At 42.1% G+C, this 19,708-nt stretch overlaps 1 protein-coding gene across 1 annotated transcript in view; it reads left to right on the top strand.

The window, feature by feature from the left end:
* Positions 1-5,842: 5,842 nt before the first annotated feature.
* Positions 5,843-19,708, top strand: part of ROR2 (receptor tyrosine kinase like orphan receptor 2) — a gene marked incomplete at both ends in the record, with an annotated part of 147,814 nt that continues 133,948 nt past the window's right edge. Inside the window, one exon of the mRNA XM_084278846.1 lies at positions 5,843-5,936. Coding sequence (XP_084134972.1) covers positions 5,843-5,936 — 94 coding nt within the window. The remainder of the gene's footprint in view (positions 5,937-19,708) is intronic.

The raw sequence follows: 19,708 nt of genomic DNA, 5'->3' as shown, positions 1-19,708 counted from the left end.
TTTCTGCCTCACTGAGAGAATGTTGTACTTTTGGTGTTGCCAAAACCTGCAGTATTTAATGTAGTATCCTAGTACTGAGAGCTTGGGTAATGGATTTGAACTCAGCAAGTAACTTAGGATGTTAAGGGCACCCTTTTAAAACTTTGAAATCCATCAAATGGCTGAATGTTGGTGCTCTAACTTGGCAGCAAGAGCTTGTTTTAGAGTTTACATAAATTAAATACTTATAATTTTAATTTCTCACATGTTATTTACAAAACTGTAGCATTCTAGTGCCATGATGAGGGCTCACATAAACAACTGAAATAAATACATGTAAGTATTTCAGTATAGCTAGCAAGAAATGCTAATGAAAATTGCATGACAAAAGAGCCTCTGTTTTATTTTTTGGAGAGTGAGAGACTAAATGCCAAGATCACTTTGGTGTAAACATAACAAACTCAAGGATTTGTTGAGCTCTAAGTTGAATTAATTCAGACATTTGTATTCTTGTTTAATTTGTCAAATGGAAACCTAAATCCCATTCTCTATTAAGATTCTGATCCTCAGTAAGTCATTCTCAAATTGCTTTACCCATAGCCATAATGGATAGAGAATAGAAATGCACCTTTCTCCACCTCTCAGTTTCCATGATTGAGAGGATTGAGAAGCCGTTGAGTATGATTTACAAGTTAGGGGAATCACCTCTATTTTTGTGAGTGCTGTCTGCATCTTAACTTCAGGAATAAATGAAAAGCTGTGCTTATTGTTTCCTGTGGTTTTAGGCATGAGAAATATCCTTGGTGATCTTCTTTTAAAAGGAATGTTAATGATACGGATGCTCATCAGATCTGTGGTGGGGCAGCTTCTGTGACAGCACTGCTTGATAGATTTGTATGTGTAGAGCTGGAAATAAAAGCAAGAAGTGAGATGACTCCTGAGCACATTGAGAAATTTCCTTCAAAATGTTTATTGTGGCTATTTTAGAAGACATATACTTACCTCAGTTATCATGTATATTATTTAAAACATAATAAATAATGGTCTGAAAGTGTGGATCAAAATGTGATACTATATTGCTACCAGTAAAGAATAAGTTTTCTGATGACTGGTTTTGGTTTTTATTGTGATATTTACAGGTTTCATTAAAAAAATAAACAAACCATCAGACAAGCTGTGACCACATAGTTCTTTATTTGAGCTGCTGCTCCCAAACTATTTTCATTTTTATTCTGTGATTTGCTAACTGTAACATTTACCAGGGTGACCAGTCTCATAGACTTCTCAGTGCCAGACACACAGCTGGGCTTTCCCTTGTGCCTACACAGTTCCATCCCAAGACTCTCATGGTTATTTCCTTCCAAACTATGCTTTTCGGAAGACAGGGACTAAAACTGTTTGGGTGGTCAGACTCAGGTATGGATTGTCAAGACCCTCAAGCACTGTGCTTGGAAAGTTTCTGGACCGCAGTGGAACTGGGCATTTGGTTGCTGGGTCAACTGCTGGGGCAGTTTTGGCAATGTGCACATGTCCGATTGTATACAGGATGTTTACACCACACAGGAGACAGCTAATGAGGTGTTCAAAAAACAGGTACATTTCTGGGGTGCAGTTTTGGGCTTGGGAATCTGAAGCCTGCCTGAATTCTGTTTTAGATGCCTAAATCTTTTTTTCTTTTTTTTTTCAGTTTTGGCCCATAGCAGAACTATGAGGGACGTACTTTTCCACTGTAGTAGAAAGCCCAAGAGTTGATCCTACAAACGCAGCGCACGTAGGAAGCATTTACACTAAATTTTTCTGCACTGCTTTAATCATAGGAATAGAAGGATCAGGTGTGGAATGATTCTTTTTCAATTAAGATAGTGCACCAATTAAAACTCACCTAAGCTCGTAGAATGATTGCAGGAACACTAAGACTGTGAAGTTTGAACCACATCTAATCTTACACTGTCTTTAAAGTTACTTTTGTCATATTTATTATGAAGGCAGACATAAAGGGAATCCATCCAAATTCTGTCAGGGATTTCAAAGCAAGTTCAGGCTGAATTCCAGCTTTGCCCGTTGCTCTTAACTACTCCTACCAGGCACCTACCATATGGTCATGCAAACAAATACACACACAGCTTTTTCATTGTCAAATAGTGACAAAACAGTTTGGGACCATATGCTGCAGAGCACACGTGAGCACTCTAATGGCTTTCACTAGAAGGCTGAAACAGCTCAGAAGAAATGTGCAGTTGTCCATGCTGCTTTGCCTGCTGCACATATTTTTCAACAATAGAGAGCAAGAATCTGTACTGTGGTTTCTTCACTGTAGTGACTTCACCTTGGTCCTGCCAAGTGGTTCTCCCTGCAAATGCTAAATAAGAAACGGCAGCTTTTGTGGTCAGTGACAAAATCATTTGTAGCTATGAAGGCGACTTAAATTCTCAACAGCTAACTTGGCCTAGTCATCTAGTCTTCATAATGCAACCAGTTTCCCTTGCCAAGTTGGAAAATTAGTTCACAGATGAAGTTTCTACCAAATGCTAACTTATTCCCAAATGCAAAAGTTATTCAAATCCACATCCTAGTTATTTTGTGAGGGTTTTTTTTTTTTGAGAGAAATGAAGCAAATTATTATTTCTTGGGAGGATTATGCAAAATGTAGACTAATTTCTGCAAGCAGTTTTATTCCCTTTTACATTCAGAAGGTAGGAAACTCAGCTGAACAACTGTAAGCTCCAGAGGAATAGAGATTGTAATGTTTCAGGTAGGTAACAGCTACAGGTTTTAGTCATTTAAACTTCGTTGTGAAAGTCACAGCACTGTCTCTGCTTTACTTTCCTGGGCATGCTTCTTGGCACCGAGTTTAGTTGCCCTGCCTTAGAAAACTAATCCCATCACCGACAAAAAGTGTGCTTACCATCACAACCAAAGAGCAGATACTGCCAAAATAAAAATGAGAGAAAGGGGAAGGAATGCACTCAACTGCAGGCCCAGTTACTTTCTTTCTTTTTTTTTTTTTTTTTTTCTTAGTTCTCCACTCCTCCCATCCATATAATCTACTGGAGGAGATACAGTATCATGTAACTGGAAGGAAGTGGAAGTAGACACACTGGCTGCTTAGAGTGGTGGCAAGTTAGCAGCTTTATTTTGGAGAGAATCAGAAGAGTATGCTGTCTTTTTTGTTACCCCCAGCTTTTGTGCTGCATATGCTTCCTTTATCACATTACGTGGCTATGTGATCTTGCCCATTTCCTCAGAGATCAAGCTTTTGTTCAGCTCTGTAGATGATATTTATGAAGAATGAGAAAAAGTCATCCAGATACCTATTGATCTATTAGTTTTGCCTCAGGAATTTGCAAAGCTCTGGAACAGAGTTTGGAATAAAAAAAAAAAAAAATTAGAAGCTAATAGAATAAAACATTTACCAAAGAGATATCATGTCAGTTGACCTTAATAACTTCCTTTCAGTGATTTTTCAAAGCAAAGGACATACTCAATCTCATTCATCTGGACTTTGGTTGAATATCTGATACACTTCCATAATGGAAGGTATGGTTTAAGATGCAGCTTAAGTAGACTGTGGGGAAGATGATTAGCTGACAGAGGAGAGAAAAATGAGAAATTTTGAATTGTACACTATTAGGTGGAGGGATGCTTTACACTGTTGATCTCTGATATTTAATAAAGATTTAATGTATTCTCAAAAATCTAAGGACATATTATAATGTCAGCCAGAATGTTTTCCTAATGTGAAAAAAAAGGTAGTCTTAATAAAAAAATGGAGCAGGATATCTTACAGAGAGAGCTAGTCTTGAATTACTTAAGATACAAAATGGGAGGAGGGATTTGTGAGGCCAGGCAAGTAGAATTTTGATGTAATTCTCTGCTGTTAGCTATACAATGGAAACAATAAAGAAAAAGGGAATGTAGATTTTCTAACACCTCATAGTTTATCTGTAACTGGAAAGGTGCTGTAATCATCGGGATGTGTGAATCTTTTTAGCACAGAAAGGAAATGAGAAGTGCTCTGGTAGAGAATGCATCTCCATTACTATGCCAAGCTCAAGACACCCACCTTCATAAAAATTAAATCTGACTGCTAAAATGTGCCAGGATGAGTGGATAGACAGTGCAAGAGAAAAAAAAAGTTAAAAAGGCTTAGGGAATGCAGGACTGCTCATTTCAGAGGAAATTTACAATTTAGGAGGCTTTAGTTTAATGAAATAAAGGTTGAGGTGTGATTCTGGTCACTTTATACCATAGAGAGGGGAAGTGAGAAAGTATTTATGTGAAAGTGTAATTGTGGCACAAGAGGTAAGAGCATAAACTAGTCATGAATACATATAGGCTGGAAATTAGGAGTAGGTTTCTCATCATCAAAGAGGCAAGGTCCAGAGCAGCCTTTAATCTGAGGAGGGGAGTTAACAGAAAAAAACATGTGCTGCTTTTACATTAGGTTTCATATGTTTACAAAAGGGATTATAAAATGTGGTGTTGTGATGGCAAGGGACTGAATTCAGCCAGGCCCACACTCCAGCCAAAGAGGGATCAAGACCTCCCTTTGTCTAGGTGTCAGAAGAATTTTCAAGACAGAATTGGAGACCTGAGAGGAAAGAAACTGGGTACAAAAGCAGGAAGAAATAATATGTTGTAACATTTGGCTTTGCTTGCAGTAAGGAGTGAAATTACTGGTAAATCAATTTCACTGAAACAACTACAAATTTACAACTTGATTTGGGGAAGAACTTAAAGGGATTTATTGTGTTCAGCACTACTCAGCATTAAATCTTTAGAAATGAAGTCTAAACCAGTAGGACTACTGTAAATATATAGAAGACATCTGATTAACTTTGCTAATTTATAATTCTAAAATATGGCAAATGTTCAGGTGTTAATGTGTTCTTGCAGTTTGTATGACATAGGTAATGCCTCCTCACAGTTAGGTATCAGAGTACTGATTTCTTTGAACTGAAAAAATAATAACCACCAAAAGCTAAAAAGAATTTTGAAAGGCATATTTAAATTGTTCCCAGAATGCAGTGGTTATTTACTGGTAGTAAGTAACTTTGACATGGTTTTGGGCTTTACTGGAGCAGAATTACTTTCTGCTTGTTAAAGATGGAAAGTAAAATTGACTTTTGACACCCTGACAAGAGAGAACTGGTCAAGTGCGTGGAGGAATATACCAGCCCTGGTCGGCCTCGCCTGTTGGAGTACGTACTGTGCGGCTGACAGCCACGGACCTTCTGCAGGAGTAACTGGTTTCAACCGCTTAATGGTATGTGGGTGCAAAAAAGCGTCAACTGTGCCGCCAGAAGAGAAGTGGCGAAGGAGAGACGCAGCAGTGTTTTTGGCTGATGTACTGTGTATTTTTTGTTTTATTGAGGATTTTTCTGAGGAAGCTTGAGGGATCCCGAGGCTTCTGGGGGCAGGACTAGCACTTCAAAGGGGACCCAAGCCCCTGATGGCTCCTGGGGGTCTTCAGGTCCCCCTGCCCCTGTGTGGAGGCAAAGGCGGGCGCGGGGGCTGCCCCCGGCAGAGGGTGCCGGAGCGCAGGGACTCTCCCTGTCCTGCCTGCGCCTTCCCCCCTCTCCTGTGTCTGATTTGTCCCGGCTGACGTTGGGATGCTGGGCAAGAAGGAGGAGGAGGAGAGGAGGAGAAGAAAGGGAGGGGGGAGGAGGAGGAGGAGGAGAAAGGAGCGCGGCTTCCTCCGCCCCTAGTCGGGGACAGTCCGCTAGCGGGAGCGCAGGGTTGAGTTGGCGGTGCCGAGAAGTTTGCGGCCGCACCGAGCTCCCGCGACACCGGCAGCGACACCCGCACCTTCCGCGGGCACTACTACCGCGCGGGCTCTCTGCAGCGGCGGCCGGCGGGCAGCATGATCCCCGCAGCGGCGGCGGGGCAGCGGGGGGCGGCGGGCCTCCTCCTAGCCCTGCTGGCAGCCGCCTCGCTCCTCCGCCTCCGTGCGGCAGGTAAGGAGCGGGACCCCGGCTGGAGGGGAGGATGCTCCTGCTTTTCGGGAAGGGGTGTGCGGGGAGCGAGGAGACGGGGAAAGCTGCGCGTATTTCTGTGAAATTTGGGACCGGCGGAGCAGCCAGCATCCCCACTTGGTAGTTTATGTTTCCTTTCCTTTCTTTTCCTTTCCTTTCCCTTCCTTTCCTACCCACTACTCCCCCCCCCCCCTTTTTTTTTTTTTTTTTTTCTTCTTGGCAAAATGGAAACCTGATGTTGCGGTTTTTTACGAGGGGGCGGGGGTTGGCAGGAGACGAGGGCAGCGGTGGCCGCCCTGAGGAGAGCTCAGTAAAAAGTTTTTCTCAGAGCGCATCCTGGCGCCTCCGCGCCCGCTCGGGCGGCGGACGCCGCATGCCTCTCCTCGGCCGGTTCCGCGCACCGCGGCTGGCTGGAGGTGACTAGGGGGGCGGGGGAAAGAAGGAGAAAACAAAGGAAAAGTTCGGGGGTTTGTGTTGGATAGCAATGAGTGGAGCCTCCTCCTTCACTCCGCCCCCCCCCCCCCCCCCCCAGCCCTCTCCTCGGAATGGTTATAATAATGTGTTATTATTTGGGCTGTTGAGTGTTGCCAGAATCTCAGCGGGAACCAGAAGGGGGCGGGGGGTGTGGGAGATTAAAGTTGAGTGGGCGAGGGGGCAGCCGCCGCGCTTGCGACTGGTGGAGGCTTGGGGGGGTCTCTTTCTGTGTGTTTTTAGAGGGTCTCATTTCCTCCGTGTTCCCGGCCGCGCCTTGGGGACTGAGAAGGTGCGTCTTCGGACTCAGGAAACACTAGGACGCGGTTCAGCGAGCTCCGCGATTGCTTTTAGGGCTGAATAAACTGCCCTTATTAACATCTGACCTTGCGCCGTGGCAGCAGCAATCCGGCTGCTGAACAGTTGCCAGTTTGTTCGGCATCTCTGAGGCGAGCGCCGTGATTTATAGGGACCGTAGGGAACGTGTGGGGTTGGAGAACCGCGATGGTGTAAGAGTTACAGTTCCAGTAAAAGAAGGCGAATAAACTGCTCCCCCCGCCCCCGCTCCGCGCACGCCTAAGACATGTGGTGCTTTCAGGCCAGAGACGGGGAGGTTTAACGTGTTCGTTTTCCTCGGGATGTGAAATGCGCCGGGGAAGTAGGAGCTGTCGGATCCAGCTCTTTGATCTTTCGTGAAACCGTTCTCTGGAAAATTGCCCTCTCCCCCCTCTGCAGCAGATAAACCGTGCTCACACAGCCCTTTCCCGGGGCGCTTTGCTCGGGGACCGAGGGAAGACATGACAGGCGGCATCGTTTCCGTGCCAGGTTTGTAACCCTTCCCGTGCCGGCCCGGTCGGGCAGAGTGGGAGCTCGGCGGGCAAGCAGCGCCTTCACCCCCCCTTTCCTGGCTTTAATTTAATTCGACCGAAGTGCAGGAGGAGACCGATGATGTCTTTAAGGAAAAACAGTGATGCTGCAGATTAGAGGGGACTTGTTAATCAATTGCACGTTTGAAAGGGCTTTTCTTCTCTTTGTTGCTTTCGCTAATCCATTTACCTCTCCCCGGGAGGTGACAGATGCCTATATTTCCTTAACAGGAAACAGCGCCTGGGTCCTGGGTCTTGCCATTTGTTGCATTACCGTGAAGGGAGAGGGTCAGCAGAAAGGTAGAGCTCTGGGGGTTTTCCGGGGAAGGGGGAGGGGTTAGGACGGGACAGCGGAGAGCGAATTTGGGGTCAGTTCCCGTCGAGTTTATTTTTCCTAGCGCTTTTATTGCTCCCTTTGAAGGGAGGCCCGCTAACAAATTGCGTGGCCTGTCCCCTCGCCCTGTCCCTCCTGCGGGATCCCAGGCGTCGGGTATCTCCCAAGGCGGCCGGGGGAAGGCGCGGGGAGGGGGCGAGAAGGGATGTGGTCGGAGGCAGCGCCTCCTCCCGGGGCCTCTGGGAGGATGACAGTCGACCTCTGCGGGATGTAAAAGGAGATGACGGGCTTTCCGTCCCCATCCCCACTTTCTTCCCCGAATTGCCGAATCTGGTTTTTTTTGGACGCAGCGGGAGGGATGCGTGCGGGGCGTCCTGGCCCCCGGCAGCCCGTGAACACCGACGCTTGCACATCTGCTCCTGCCCAGAGCATTTCTGCCCTCCCAGAACCTTCCTGGAGGAGCTGCCAGGCTGCTGGCTGCTGCCTGGCCAAGCGCCGAGCTGCCTCGGGGGACCCCTCCGGGAAGTGGGCAAAATGGGCCCACAAACCTCTGGTGCTGTTGGGGGTGCAAGGGTGGCAGTGCATCTCCGTCATCTTCTGTGGGCAATTTTACTGCTCTCTCTGCCTGTGTATGTCATCAGGAGACGTTTCAGACTTGACAAGAAAGTTTAAACTTTCTTGGAGGGGAAGAAGGAGGAGGTATAAAATTAAGTACCATTAAAAGCGATTTGTGTGTGTTGGTGGTTGGGTTTGTGTGGTGGTTGTTCGTGAGGGTTTTTTTGCTTTTGCTTTTAATTTTTTTTTTTTTAAATGCTGCCCCGTAAAGGGGTCAGTGACGATGCTTTTAGCCACCTGTGAGAAGCGTGGGTTCGCTATACCTCCACAGGCACGAAGTTTGAGACGCCATTTTCTTCACTAAAGAGCCAGAGCTCTTAAGAGCCCATAATCACAGCAATAAATACTCGTGTACTTCGATTGTTAAGCGGTATTTTTCTGGTTAATTAGATTTGCTTAATGGTGTACAGAGTCTTTGTTAACATACATTTCATTTAAATGTTTCTGTCTGAAAGTCTTGTTTCAGCCTTTTCAGTGCTGACATTATGGCAGCAGAAACCGGAACGGTCATTTGGTCCTTTGCTGAAAGTCGTGGTGCAGGATGTGCTTACAGACTTTTGCCCCCTTACAATTAGATAAGAAAGGAAGCTTCAAGAGAAGAATGCTTTGGGGGTTGGAAAGGACTTGAAAACCCATCCAGTTCCAAACCCCTGCCGTGGGCAGGGACACCCTTTGCTAGACCATGTTGCTCAAAGCCCCATCCAGCCTGGCCTTAGACACTGCCAGGGACCCAGGGGCAGCCATAGCTTCTCTGGGCAGCCTGTTCCAGGGCCTCACTGCCCTCAGAGGAAGGATGTCTTCCTAATATCCAATCCAGATCCACCCTTCTTCAGTTTAAAGCCATTACTGCTTGTCATATCACTACATGCCCTTGTAAAAAGTTTAATCAGCCTGAATTTCTTACTCATATGACTTGTGAAGTATTCAGAACACTGTGTTTTTTAAAAAAAAATCAACAGAATGTTTGTGAATGAAAACATAATGGTAACTGTGCTATGATTTTGAAAGCCCTGAAGTTTGTAAACTTCTACCTTCTAAATTTTATAAAGGAAAAAGACCTAGTTTCTTAAGGTAATAGCGGAGAAAGGAATAAATGTACAGGTATTTCTGAATGCCTTTAATTGCCTAACTACAAAAAGTTGTAAAATACTTGAATCTTTAAAGTTGCATGAGATTTAGCTATAGCTCCCTTCTGACTTCAGTAAATGAAATTCAGCTCTGGAAATTAATTGTACACAGGTCACCCGCTTAAAGTCAACACAGCTTTGAATACAGGGTATCTTCGCATAGCTTTTAACAAACGACATCAACTACACTCACTATTTTTAGCTCACACTTTAATCAAACCTTTTCTAGCAGTAATTAAATCGTTAAGTAGTTAGGTGGTGAGGTTTATCCTTGGCTCAGGGGTTACCACTGTTTTTTACCCCTTCAGTGTCTTGATTATGTTAAGCATTTGTAATGGAATTGCAGCTTTCTCCTTAATCTCTTTTCTGCTGTAAACAGTGTAGAAATGCAAGATGCAGGAAGAAAAGGACCAGTTGACACATGAGGCAAATGAATCCTGTTTAATGAGCTCCTAGTAATTTACAGGAAAGCTGACCTTTTTTCTAAATTCACTGCACCTTGTGTAAGGTGTGAATAGCTTTCATAATCGTCATTAGCTTGGAAATTTATTTGACCACTAATTAGAAAACTGACAGTTTTAGCCCATGAAAGAATGGTAATACTGAGTTTTGTTTGATTACAAGAATCTTCCATATGAAAGAATTATAGAGTCCTCTTTATGGCTTATCTTCAGAGTCTTGAATTCACGTTTTGCTTTATTTTATTTCATTTTTAACAAAAATGCCAGATAGAAACAGTCAGCATCTGAAGTTTCTAATAATGCTTTTGATTGAGAAAATTTATTTTAAAAAGCCTCTTTGCCGTGGATGCTCAAAATAATACGAAGAAAAACATTAAGCAAACTTCGTTTAGTTTCTATACATAAATCTTTCCATAGATGTTCTGTGTTGCGTTGTGCGGTTGCTCAGAGGGAAGAAATGCTATTACTGTATTCCATCTAATTTACAGCATCTGTCACTACGTTCTCTATGCAAAGGATGGCATGCTATTTAAGTTTGTTTATTCATTGTGAGGCTGTTCCTTTGTAAAGGAAGTTGTCATTAGGCTCAGCACGTCTGGAAAGTATGCAAGTCCTCAAGTCTTCTAATCCAGTGATTACAAAGTAGTTAAAGCTTCAAAGAAAAAGAACTACAGGATTTTGCCGCACTGAAAGAAGATGCATTGTTTGTTAATCCTGCTTTTAATTGTTCCTCATACTGCAGACTGCTGCAGTATTGGTAGTAACCGTTCGGGTCAAATATAGATGTACTTTACACCATTGTCTCTCTTCTTGGTTTTGTCTAAACGAGTAAGTAGTTTGAAGTGAAATGTTCCTTACTAGCTTTTTGAATTCACTTTTTGCACGCCTTTGCAATATTCACTTGCACACATCTTGCTGGAAGTTTTTTCTTGCCGTTCTCCACAGACTTGACTCACGACCAACCTTTTTCTCTTTGTATCTGTTTGTCCTCCTTGGCTAGTTTGGGAAAGCATCTCGGTGTTTTTTTACAAGTGATGCTGGCCAGTGAACTCTTTTTGAAACTCTTTTGGAAAAATGCCCATAGGTGGCTTTTCTGGTGATGATGAAAGATGATTTTGAGAACGTCAGGGTGATCCCTTAACTACAGAGCGTGGATTTGACTTTCAGATGGCAGTGGACAAAAGCTTTCCTTTAAGAACACAAACAAATCTGCATTGTAATTTAGCAGAAAGCAAGAAAACCCAGTAGAAGTGCATTTCACTGCGGGTACACTCTCATTGTGATTGGGCAAGTAGATGTATTCCACCTACCTTAGGCTTAGCTACCTCACAGGGTGGTAGCACTGGCCTTGAGCAGTTTGCAGAGCCTGTGGGTGTCCCATAGACAATTCCATGCTTCTGAGCTGGTTTAAAATAAGCTTCTGTGTATCTGCATGACCTGCTGTGCACATGTATCAAATCGATAGTGTGCACTGCTTCATGTAACAAAGGGGCTGTACTGCTGTCTGATGATCAAATGATCTCTTGTTTGTTTTGATGCTGATGCCATGAGAACTGTCCTTTTTTTCAGTGTTTTCTGGTTTTGCCTTATAAGCTGTTGCAATGCACGCCTGCCTGTGGTGGGGAAAGAAGTGTGTATGTGATAGCTGATGGAAGAGGAAGGACAGTGTGATATTTCCAATTGAATAGAAGGTATTTGATGAGTAAATGTTTCCTCTGAGTCCAGAGCAGGACCAGCTGATGTCTCCTAAAAGTTGTGTGATTGTCAGCCTGCAGTTTTGCGGGCACCTTTGTTTGTTCAGTTAAATCAGCAAGCAGACTGATGGAAGGTGATTGTAGGGGAAGAGGATTCTGCAGTAGTGTAAGGCTATGTGTGCAGAGGTGAACAGACAGCATGATGAAAAGAGGTAAGGCCTTTTTCCACTTTTTAGTTTGGCCAGTGCATAGTTTTGAATTGTGAGTGGTCCAATCAGGAAATTAGATTGGGTCCCCATAGGTATTTTGTCACTGACCTCTCCACTGATAAAACACTGGAGACATGTATCTAAGGACCTTTTAGATTTGATCCGTCTACTCTAGGTGGTGGGAACTTGTCAAGAGAAACAACAAACACACATCTTCTTCCTGGAAAGAAAAAATTTCTTGTATATTGCCATGTTTGTGAAACCCCTAATGAACTTTTATTTCTGTCTTTTCATTGCTGTGTCTGGACAGTAGCTTTTATATGAGCAGCATAAACATTTAAGTCAGTAACTCTGGGTTATTGCCCCTTGACCTCATCAGCATTGTCCCGGGCTGTTCATTTAACAGTTCATCTGGTAAGTATTATTTCAAGATGAAGTTACTTCTACAAATGATTTTCCTTGTTTTTGGTAGTTTAATACATTAACATTGTTTTTTTCCATGGTATTGTATATATAAGTAGAATGGCTTGGCTGGCTGTATAAAGAGGATAAATTCTGTTGTAAGACTTCACAATTCTAGGAGACTTCTTTTTCAAAACAACATACAAACTGTCTAGGTGAAACATGAATCAAACTATCAAAGGACTAACTCCTAGAGATCATGAACAAATTTCTGCAGTTCATTTGGTCTGAGTTAGCCCAGTTGATTTTGTGCTTGATGGATCAGAGGTGTCTCACACAAGCAGCTCTACCAGCAGGTCAGAGGAGGCTGTGCCTTCTGCAGTGCTGTTACCAAAATAGGATTTAGCAGGGAAGTCACCTTTTTCCTGAGCTCATCTTGAGCTGTAAGCCTTTGTCTAGAGATTTTTGCTGAGCAGATGAGAGGAGGATGGGAATAGAAGCAGTAGTAGCATCTTCCAGCAGCAGAATTAAGGAAACTCAATTTAACTCATTGTCCTGATTCTGATACTCATAGTACCAGTCCGTCAACTATTTTCTTAGATTCATCCTTCATGTTTCGTAAGAGCTTCCCATAAATACCTGCAAAAGCAACTGTAACCTTTCCTTGTAGTATTGTCTCTAGAAATCCCTCATTTAAAGTTAGGCTAATTGTATGCTATCATGCTGGTCGCTATTGTCCATTTCACTGTATAGTCTGCCCTAATATTTGTCTTATATTGCAAGATGTTGAATACAGTTTAATACATCATTCACTAACTAAGGTCTGGATCTCTGGTAAGGTACAGGTATATAAAGAAATAATAATCTGTTACTGGTATGACATGGTCATGTGAGAGCACTATGCTAAAACCAGTTGTCTGTGGGATCAGCAGCACTAGCAGAAGAGGCTGCACACGGAGAGACAGAGATCTGCCTCACGGCAGTGACACTTCAGATGTTGTGTGACCTCACCAGTTTGTTCTTTGGATGTAGAACAGATGAAGGTCTGATACTAGAAGTGTAAGAAATCTCTGACAGGAGAAAGCCAAGGGCAGTTCTGGCAACATTCATCATATTATGAGTGTATCAAAATTTTTACTCAGTGGAGCAAGATCAGAAAATGAGGAGGGAAGAAATATTAGAACTCTAACAGCTGAGTTACTTTAAAACCGGTTCTGTGATTCTTTTGTATGAACCAGTAATAAACAAAAATGTTTGAAAGCTTAAGAGGTCTTGAAGATGTATAAGATTTTCTGCATAGTCATAGTGAAGTTTTGGCAAGGAGATAGAAAACATAAAGAAAATACTGAGATTTTGTAGTGTTAAAAATGAGAGAGTGTGTATTCTGGGAGATAAGTTAACAAATTATTTTCCTGTTTCTAGTTTAGAAAAGTGGTATAGTAGAATTAATTGACAGAGAAAAAACATTGCTAGAAATGTGGCAACCACGTTTCTGTGTGTAGTAAATCTTACCTAGTCTTAAAAAGGCAAAAGCTTAAAAAGTCAAATGAAGGCTATGCCAAGAGATAGCTAACCCAAATCTAATATCAAATACTCCTTTATTTCAGTCAGAAACTGTTCTGTTTAAAGTCTAATGTGTGTTGGTTTTCCCATCATACAGATCTATCAAATAAGCATTTTTCTTTAGAAAAAGAACAATGCCTTGAGTGTGCCTACCCTGAAGCATAATTGTCAAGCAATGCAAACCTACCCAAACTGTGTATCAGAGAGCTGACTTGACAAAAAATAACCCTGAAAAATCCTAGCCAGTGCTGGCCTACTGCCTGCACTGTCTTACCTTCTGTCCCCAGGAACACCAGCACTAGCCTGGGTAAGAGGCCAGGCTGGGTGGCTGGAGGGGTGGGAGGGGGAACACATAGCAGCCCTAGCACAGAGTAGCTTAAAATTGCTGTGGAACTATATTCTCAGAGATAGAAAATGTGATATGCAGAAATAGTAACATAGTTGCGTGGGCTAGAAATTTTAGAGGAACTTTCACAATATCGTTATAACTGATGGCTAAGATTTGGATGCTGCAGAGCTGTGCAGTTTAAAGAAGAAAAATCTCACCTGCCTCGAAAGACTAGTCTGCAAACACGTGTTTAATTAGTTGTCATGTAGTTGTTCTCAACAGGAATACTCTCATTTGTCTTTGAGCAGTTGAATCTCCAGCAACTGTTACTTAATCTGAATTTTAGGATTCCAGTGAGTTTTGTGTTGTATTATACTATGTAAGAATGAATGATCTTCTGAAATTAAAAGTGTTAAGTGAGATTTCTTGGTACATAAACAATGAAATGGACCAAAAGGTTTTTGAGGATGTTTATCAAATATTTCAGGGTGCTATTTGAATATTCTACATTGAAAATAAGAGTCTTGAAGCATCTAGGTGTATACTCTCTTAAATCATGCTACTTTAGAACAGACATGAAATATTTTTTCATAAGGTTGAAAGGGGAGGAGTCTATGATAGAAACAGGAGAACTATGGTCATATAAGAAAATGTTTTACTGAGGAATGAGAACTAAAAAATGTTTGTAGTACCTTAGGAACTCAATAGCTAAAGGGTGAGTTTAAATGTTAAAAATTATTTCAAAAATTGTAGTTACAGTGGTGGTTGATGATGATTCCTTTCATGATAGACCCAGAATCCCTTACAAAGGGCAAAGTGAAATTACGTAGATAAAATCACAAGTTTGAACAGGATCTGAACCAAGCCTGAAACCATGAGGAAAATATATCTGCTGTTTTAATTTTTAAAATAACTGTGCTTTCTAGCTCTGCCTGGAAGCAATTTAATGCAACAAATTATTTTTTTTATAAGTGTTTCCAGCCAGACCAGAAGCAGTAGTTAATAAATATCTTAAGAGGGTGAGTCTGTTCTGTATGCTTGCTTTTGCAAACTCAGTGAATTTGGATATTAGCATCTGAAATTATAAGTAGTAATTCAAGCTTTTCTGAAGCTGATCTCACATTTATCTTGTACTCTCTGTGTCAATGTAGAAATAGGATTCAGAAATCTGTTCCCTAGAAGAGGTAACCAGACAATCTGTTGCAAAGTTCATAACAAGAAGAAACTACGACCACACATTTCTTTCAAAAACTGTGCTTAGGGAGCTTTTGGATAATGTTGCTCTTGAGAAAACTATGCCTATTTTTTGTCAGTGTGTTATTTAAGAACATACCAAGCGTGGAAAATGCTTTCAGGAGATTCATGCCAAAGGCAAGAGCGTATAGAATTAGGAACAAGACCATGTAGAATAAGGAGAGGCAGAATTCAGAAGTTATCCTGGTTTGTAAATCAAAGGCTAAATTTAAAGGTAGGAGCAGTTTTAATTCTGGAACTTGTGGAGGAAGTGTTTATAGAGGGAAGTACTGCAAAAAGCAAAGGTGTTGATTTACAGCACATTTTCAGAATTACAAAAAGTGGAAAATGTTACCTCAAACTTACTGAACACTTACTGTGCCTGCATAGGTAGTTATTAGAAAGTTCAGTGTGAAACCACTGAGTAAACTAGGTGTAGTAACTTTTTCATGCAGACAAGTCTTTAGTGATCAGTGAAATGCTTGAAATGTCATCTTTATTTGTGCTGCCCATTGGCATGTGATTTATCATTTCTAGAAATAAACAGAAAAATTAAACCTCAGTACGGTGGTGTTAGACTCCATAGAAGTTCTTTAAAGCTTTTTTTATGTCTGTTACATTTTCTAGGAAGCTCATGATCTTCTGTAACTACAGTATGATTGGGGGAAAGAGGATTGGAAAGCACCTTGAGCGGCTGGATTATCTGTTCTTTAAGGCAGAATCACTTGTACTGGTATAACCTATTTTCAAGAGGTGAGAGGAACAGAGGGGTTCAGAGAGGACAGGCAAACACTCGGGGTTCACATTTATTTACTTAATGATAGAATCACAGAATGATTTGGGATGGAAGGGACCTTAAAGGTCATCCAGTTCCACCCCCCTGCCATGGGCAGGGACACCCTCCACTAAACCAGGTTGCCTGAAGCCCCATCCAACCTGGCCTTGAACGCTGCCAGGGAGGGGGCAGCCATAGATTCTCCAGGCAGCCTGTGCCAGGGCCTCACCACCCTCACAGGAAAGAATTTCTTTCTACTATGAAATCTAAATCTTCTCCTTTCAGTTTAAACCCATTACCCCTTGTCCTATCACTACACTCCCAGATAAACAGTCCCTCTCCAGCTTTCCTGTAGGTCCACTTCAGGTACAGGAAGGCTGCAGTAATGTCTCCCTGGATCCTTCTCTTTTACAAGCCAAACAAGCCCAGTTCTTTCAGGATGTACTCACAGGAGAGGTGCTCCAGCCCTCTGATCGTCTTCACAGTCCTCCTTTTGCTTCAGTCCAGCATGTTGCTGTCTTTCTTTCAGTGGGGACCCCAGAATCTGATGCAGTACTCCAGGTGGGTGTTCAGGAGGACAGAGGGGCAGAATCACCTTCCTCAACCTGCTGATTATGCTTCCTTTTATATGCAGCCCAGGCTGTGGGGAGACAATACTAGCTTGTAGTTGAGCTTCTCATCTGTCAACACCCTCAAGTCCTCAGGGCTGCTCTCAATCCATTCTCCACCCAGCCTGTATTTGAGCTCAGAATTGCTCTGACTCATGTGCAGGACCTTGCACTTCACCTTGTTGAACTTAATGTGGTTGACATGGGCCCACCTCTCAAGCCTGTCAAGGTCCCTCTGGATGACATCCCTCCTGTGTGTCAAAACTCACCAAACAGCTTGGTATTGTTGGCATACTTGCTGAGGGTGCACTCCCACTGTCCATGCATCTGACAAAGTTGTTAAATATTCTGGTTGTAATTTAAATGCATTACTTGCTCTTACAGTTAATTCCTCTACTTCTTGTAGTTGTGGGGTGTTGGGTTGTTTTTTGGTGGTGAGGTGGTGGTTGTATTTTTGTGGCTCATAAAACAGTCTTCAGACTTTGAAACACTTCTCAAAAATAAACTTTTTTCCTTGTAGTCATCTCTGTAAAAACCTCCCCCCTCTCCTGTTTTCTCAGCCTTTTCTCTTGCATCATGTTTTCTGAGTTCATGGTTGTGCTCATTTCTCTACATTGGATTTGCTCAAAAGTATCTTTCTTGAAGTGTGCTAACCCAAACTGGCATATTCCAATTCAGGCTGCATCAACACAGGCTAGAGAAGAATAATTAATTCCTGTATTTACCAGATGACGTTGTTTTTATTTCGCAGAATGATGTCTGACTGTTTTGTGGCAGAATGGCATTGCTCAAGTTCTGATCTACTCCAGATCTTTCATGCACAATTGTTGCCAAGTCCCCATTTGGTGCCAGTGCAGTGGTTTAAGTATAAAACATGTCTTCAGCCAATTGTGCATCCTTATTTTCACCAGCTCCATACCATTTTTTGCATTTTATTTGCCAAGATCAGAACACTGGCAACACCTAATGCATTGGTGTTGCCTGTGGAATTCAGTAAGGGAGTTATCACTACAAGTTGTGAAATTTCATAATACCAATTAACCACTGAGAGTTAGCTCTCATTATGGTTTCTCAATGACTTGGGTATTCACCTTGATATAATTATTTCATATTTCACCTGTGAGAATATCTCATGGGACAGTTCTGCCTCGGACTAATTATCACCTTCATTTCTTGCTGGTGCCTTTGCTTCATCCTATCATTCAGTGCGAAATAGGAGACATCACATGATGGTCCTTGGGTGCTAAACTTCCTTCAGAAGAAACTCTTGTGACATGTCTAAGTCTCTACTTTGGTGGTTTCTTCTTAGATAATGTTCTTTCTGTAACTTAACTTTCTGTAACTGATTAGGTATGTTGTTACCCAGTACCAGAGAATGAGATTCAGCAGTGTTCAGACCTGACTTTGTTCAAAGATTCAGGTGAATTTTTTTTTTAAACTAAGTTCAGACAAAGTTAATTGCATACTTTTTACAAATGGTAGTTTCTCTTTCTCCCTTGATATCAATTAAATGTATTAAAATTGTATCTGTCAATCTCATACTCGGGTAAAGTTTTCCTTCAGCTTTTCCTCTTTGTAATCCTGTATTGTGTGAGTAGTTGCATGTTGCAAGACGAAGGCAGCTAACTAAAACTTCTGTACATCTGTGATTATATGACATAATTTCAATTTTAGGCATTAATTTTATCTGAAATAAATTATGGTCTTAGAATTATGTAAATAATGTAAGAGTAAATATGCGCACTTGTCATCATCTCTACAGGGCTGTCCTCAGTTTCTTTAATGTCAATCATTCCATCCTCTTCATTTTACTTTTCTGTTCCTATGACTTGAATTTTTTCCCTAGAGCATATTTCATTCTGACATTTTTTTTCTCTTTCTCTCTCTTACCTCCCGCCCCTCACCCCCCCTCCTGACTCATTCTTTGCCCATTACATTGCACTTTAGATCCTAGGAATTAACAAGTATGATGTGGTTGTCTACCAATGGTAGGAAATGCTTCTATGTGATCTACAGCAGTTGTTTCTAGCTGTCTGTGGTGGGGGGGGGGGGGAAAGAAAGCCTGAACAGCAGGTAGGAAAAGAGCCTCCAAGCCAATGGTTTTCTGATGCCATTGACATGCTCCTTTGTAACAGATGTTACCTGAGTATCAGCATCTGTACTTTCTTTTTGCATGGCATGGGAAAGTAAAATCAGGAAAGGGTGAGATGGGCAGCACAGCTCCAATGGCATGAACTGGGGTGGATGGGTTTGTCTGAGCAGACAAACTGAACTATGATCCAATTTATGAGGAAAATAAATGTCTGTGGGGTGTGGAAATGAGATTAGGGTTGTGAGAATGTGTGATAGCAAGTTTAGGGGAGGCTGATGTGCTCAGGAGTGTAGACTGGCAGAGAATGGGAAACTTCTACCTCGACTCTGCTGGTGGTATGGGTGATGAATGCTGTGCTTGGGAAAGTCCTGCCTTTTTCAGGACACATAATGTAAGCAATGGCCATGTCTCTTACCATGGGCTGTATAGCAAATTTTACTTAAGGAGGGAGGTGAAGTTGTATCTGCTATGGTGGTTGGATACTTGAAGTAACTTTACCAATTTGAAATGCTCGAAGTAGATAGAGATGTGAAGGAGGTCATTGCTAAATTGACCATCTGCAGGTCCTGTCACTTTGAGAGCTGTAATAGTTTAGAAACAATAGCGGACTCTGCTTATTTAGAAAAATATATATTTTTTTTTTTTTTAGTTCAGGTTGTAACTATAGTTATGAAATACTGAAAACTATGACCTTCTTTATCTTTGTATGTATCTGATATATGCAATGTGTTTTGGGGGTTGGTTTGATTTTTTCTCTATGTTGTTTTTCCTAATATGTTTGGGTTTTTTCCTCCCCTCCCCCCCACTCCCCCCATGTTTTCCATTTATTTTTCTCATTTGAACTGACAAAACCACTCTCAGTGGTAATTTTGAGTCAGTCAGGTCAATCCTGCTCTTGCCTGTGTAGACACTGCCAAGATTTTCTAGAATGTGGTGGTTTAGGGTCTTGGATGAATGTCCAAAAGGGACCAAGACT

The sequence above is a fragment of the Gallinula chloropus genome (assembly GCF_964237585.1).
Source record: "Gallinula chloropus genome assembly, chromosome: Z".
NCBI lineage: Eukaryota > Metazoa > Chordata > Aves > Gruiformes > Rallidae > Gallinula > Gallinula chloropus.
This window is presented reverse-complemented; position numbering and strand designations above follow the sequence as displayed.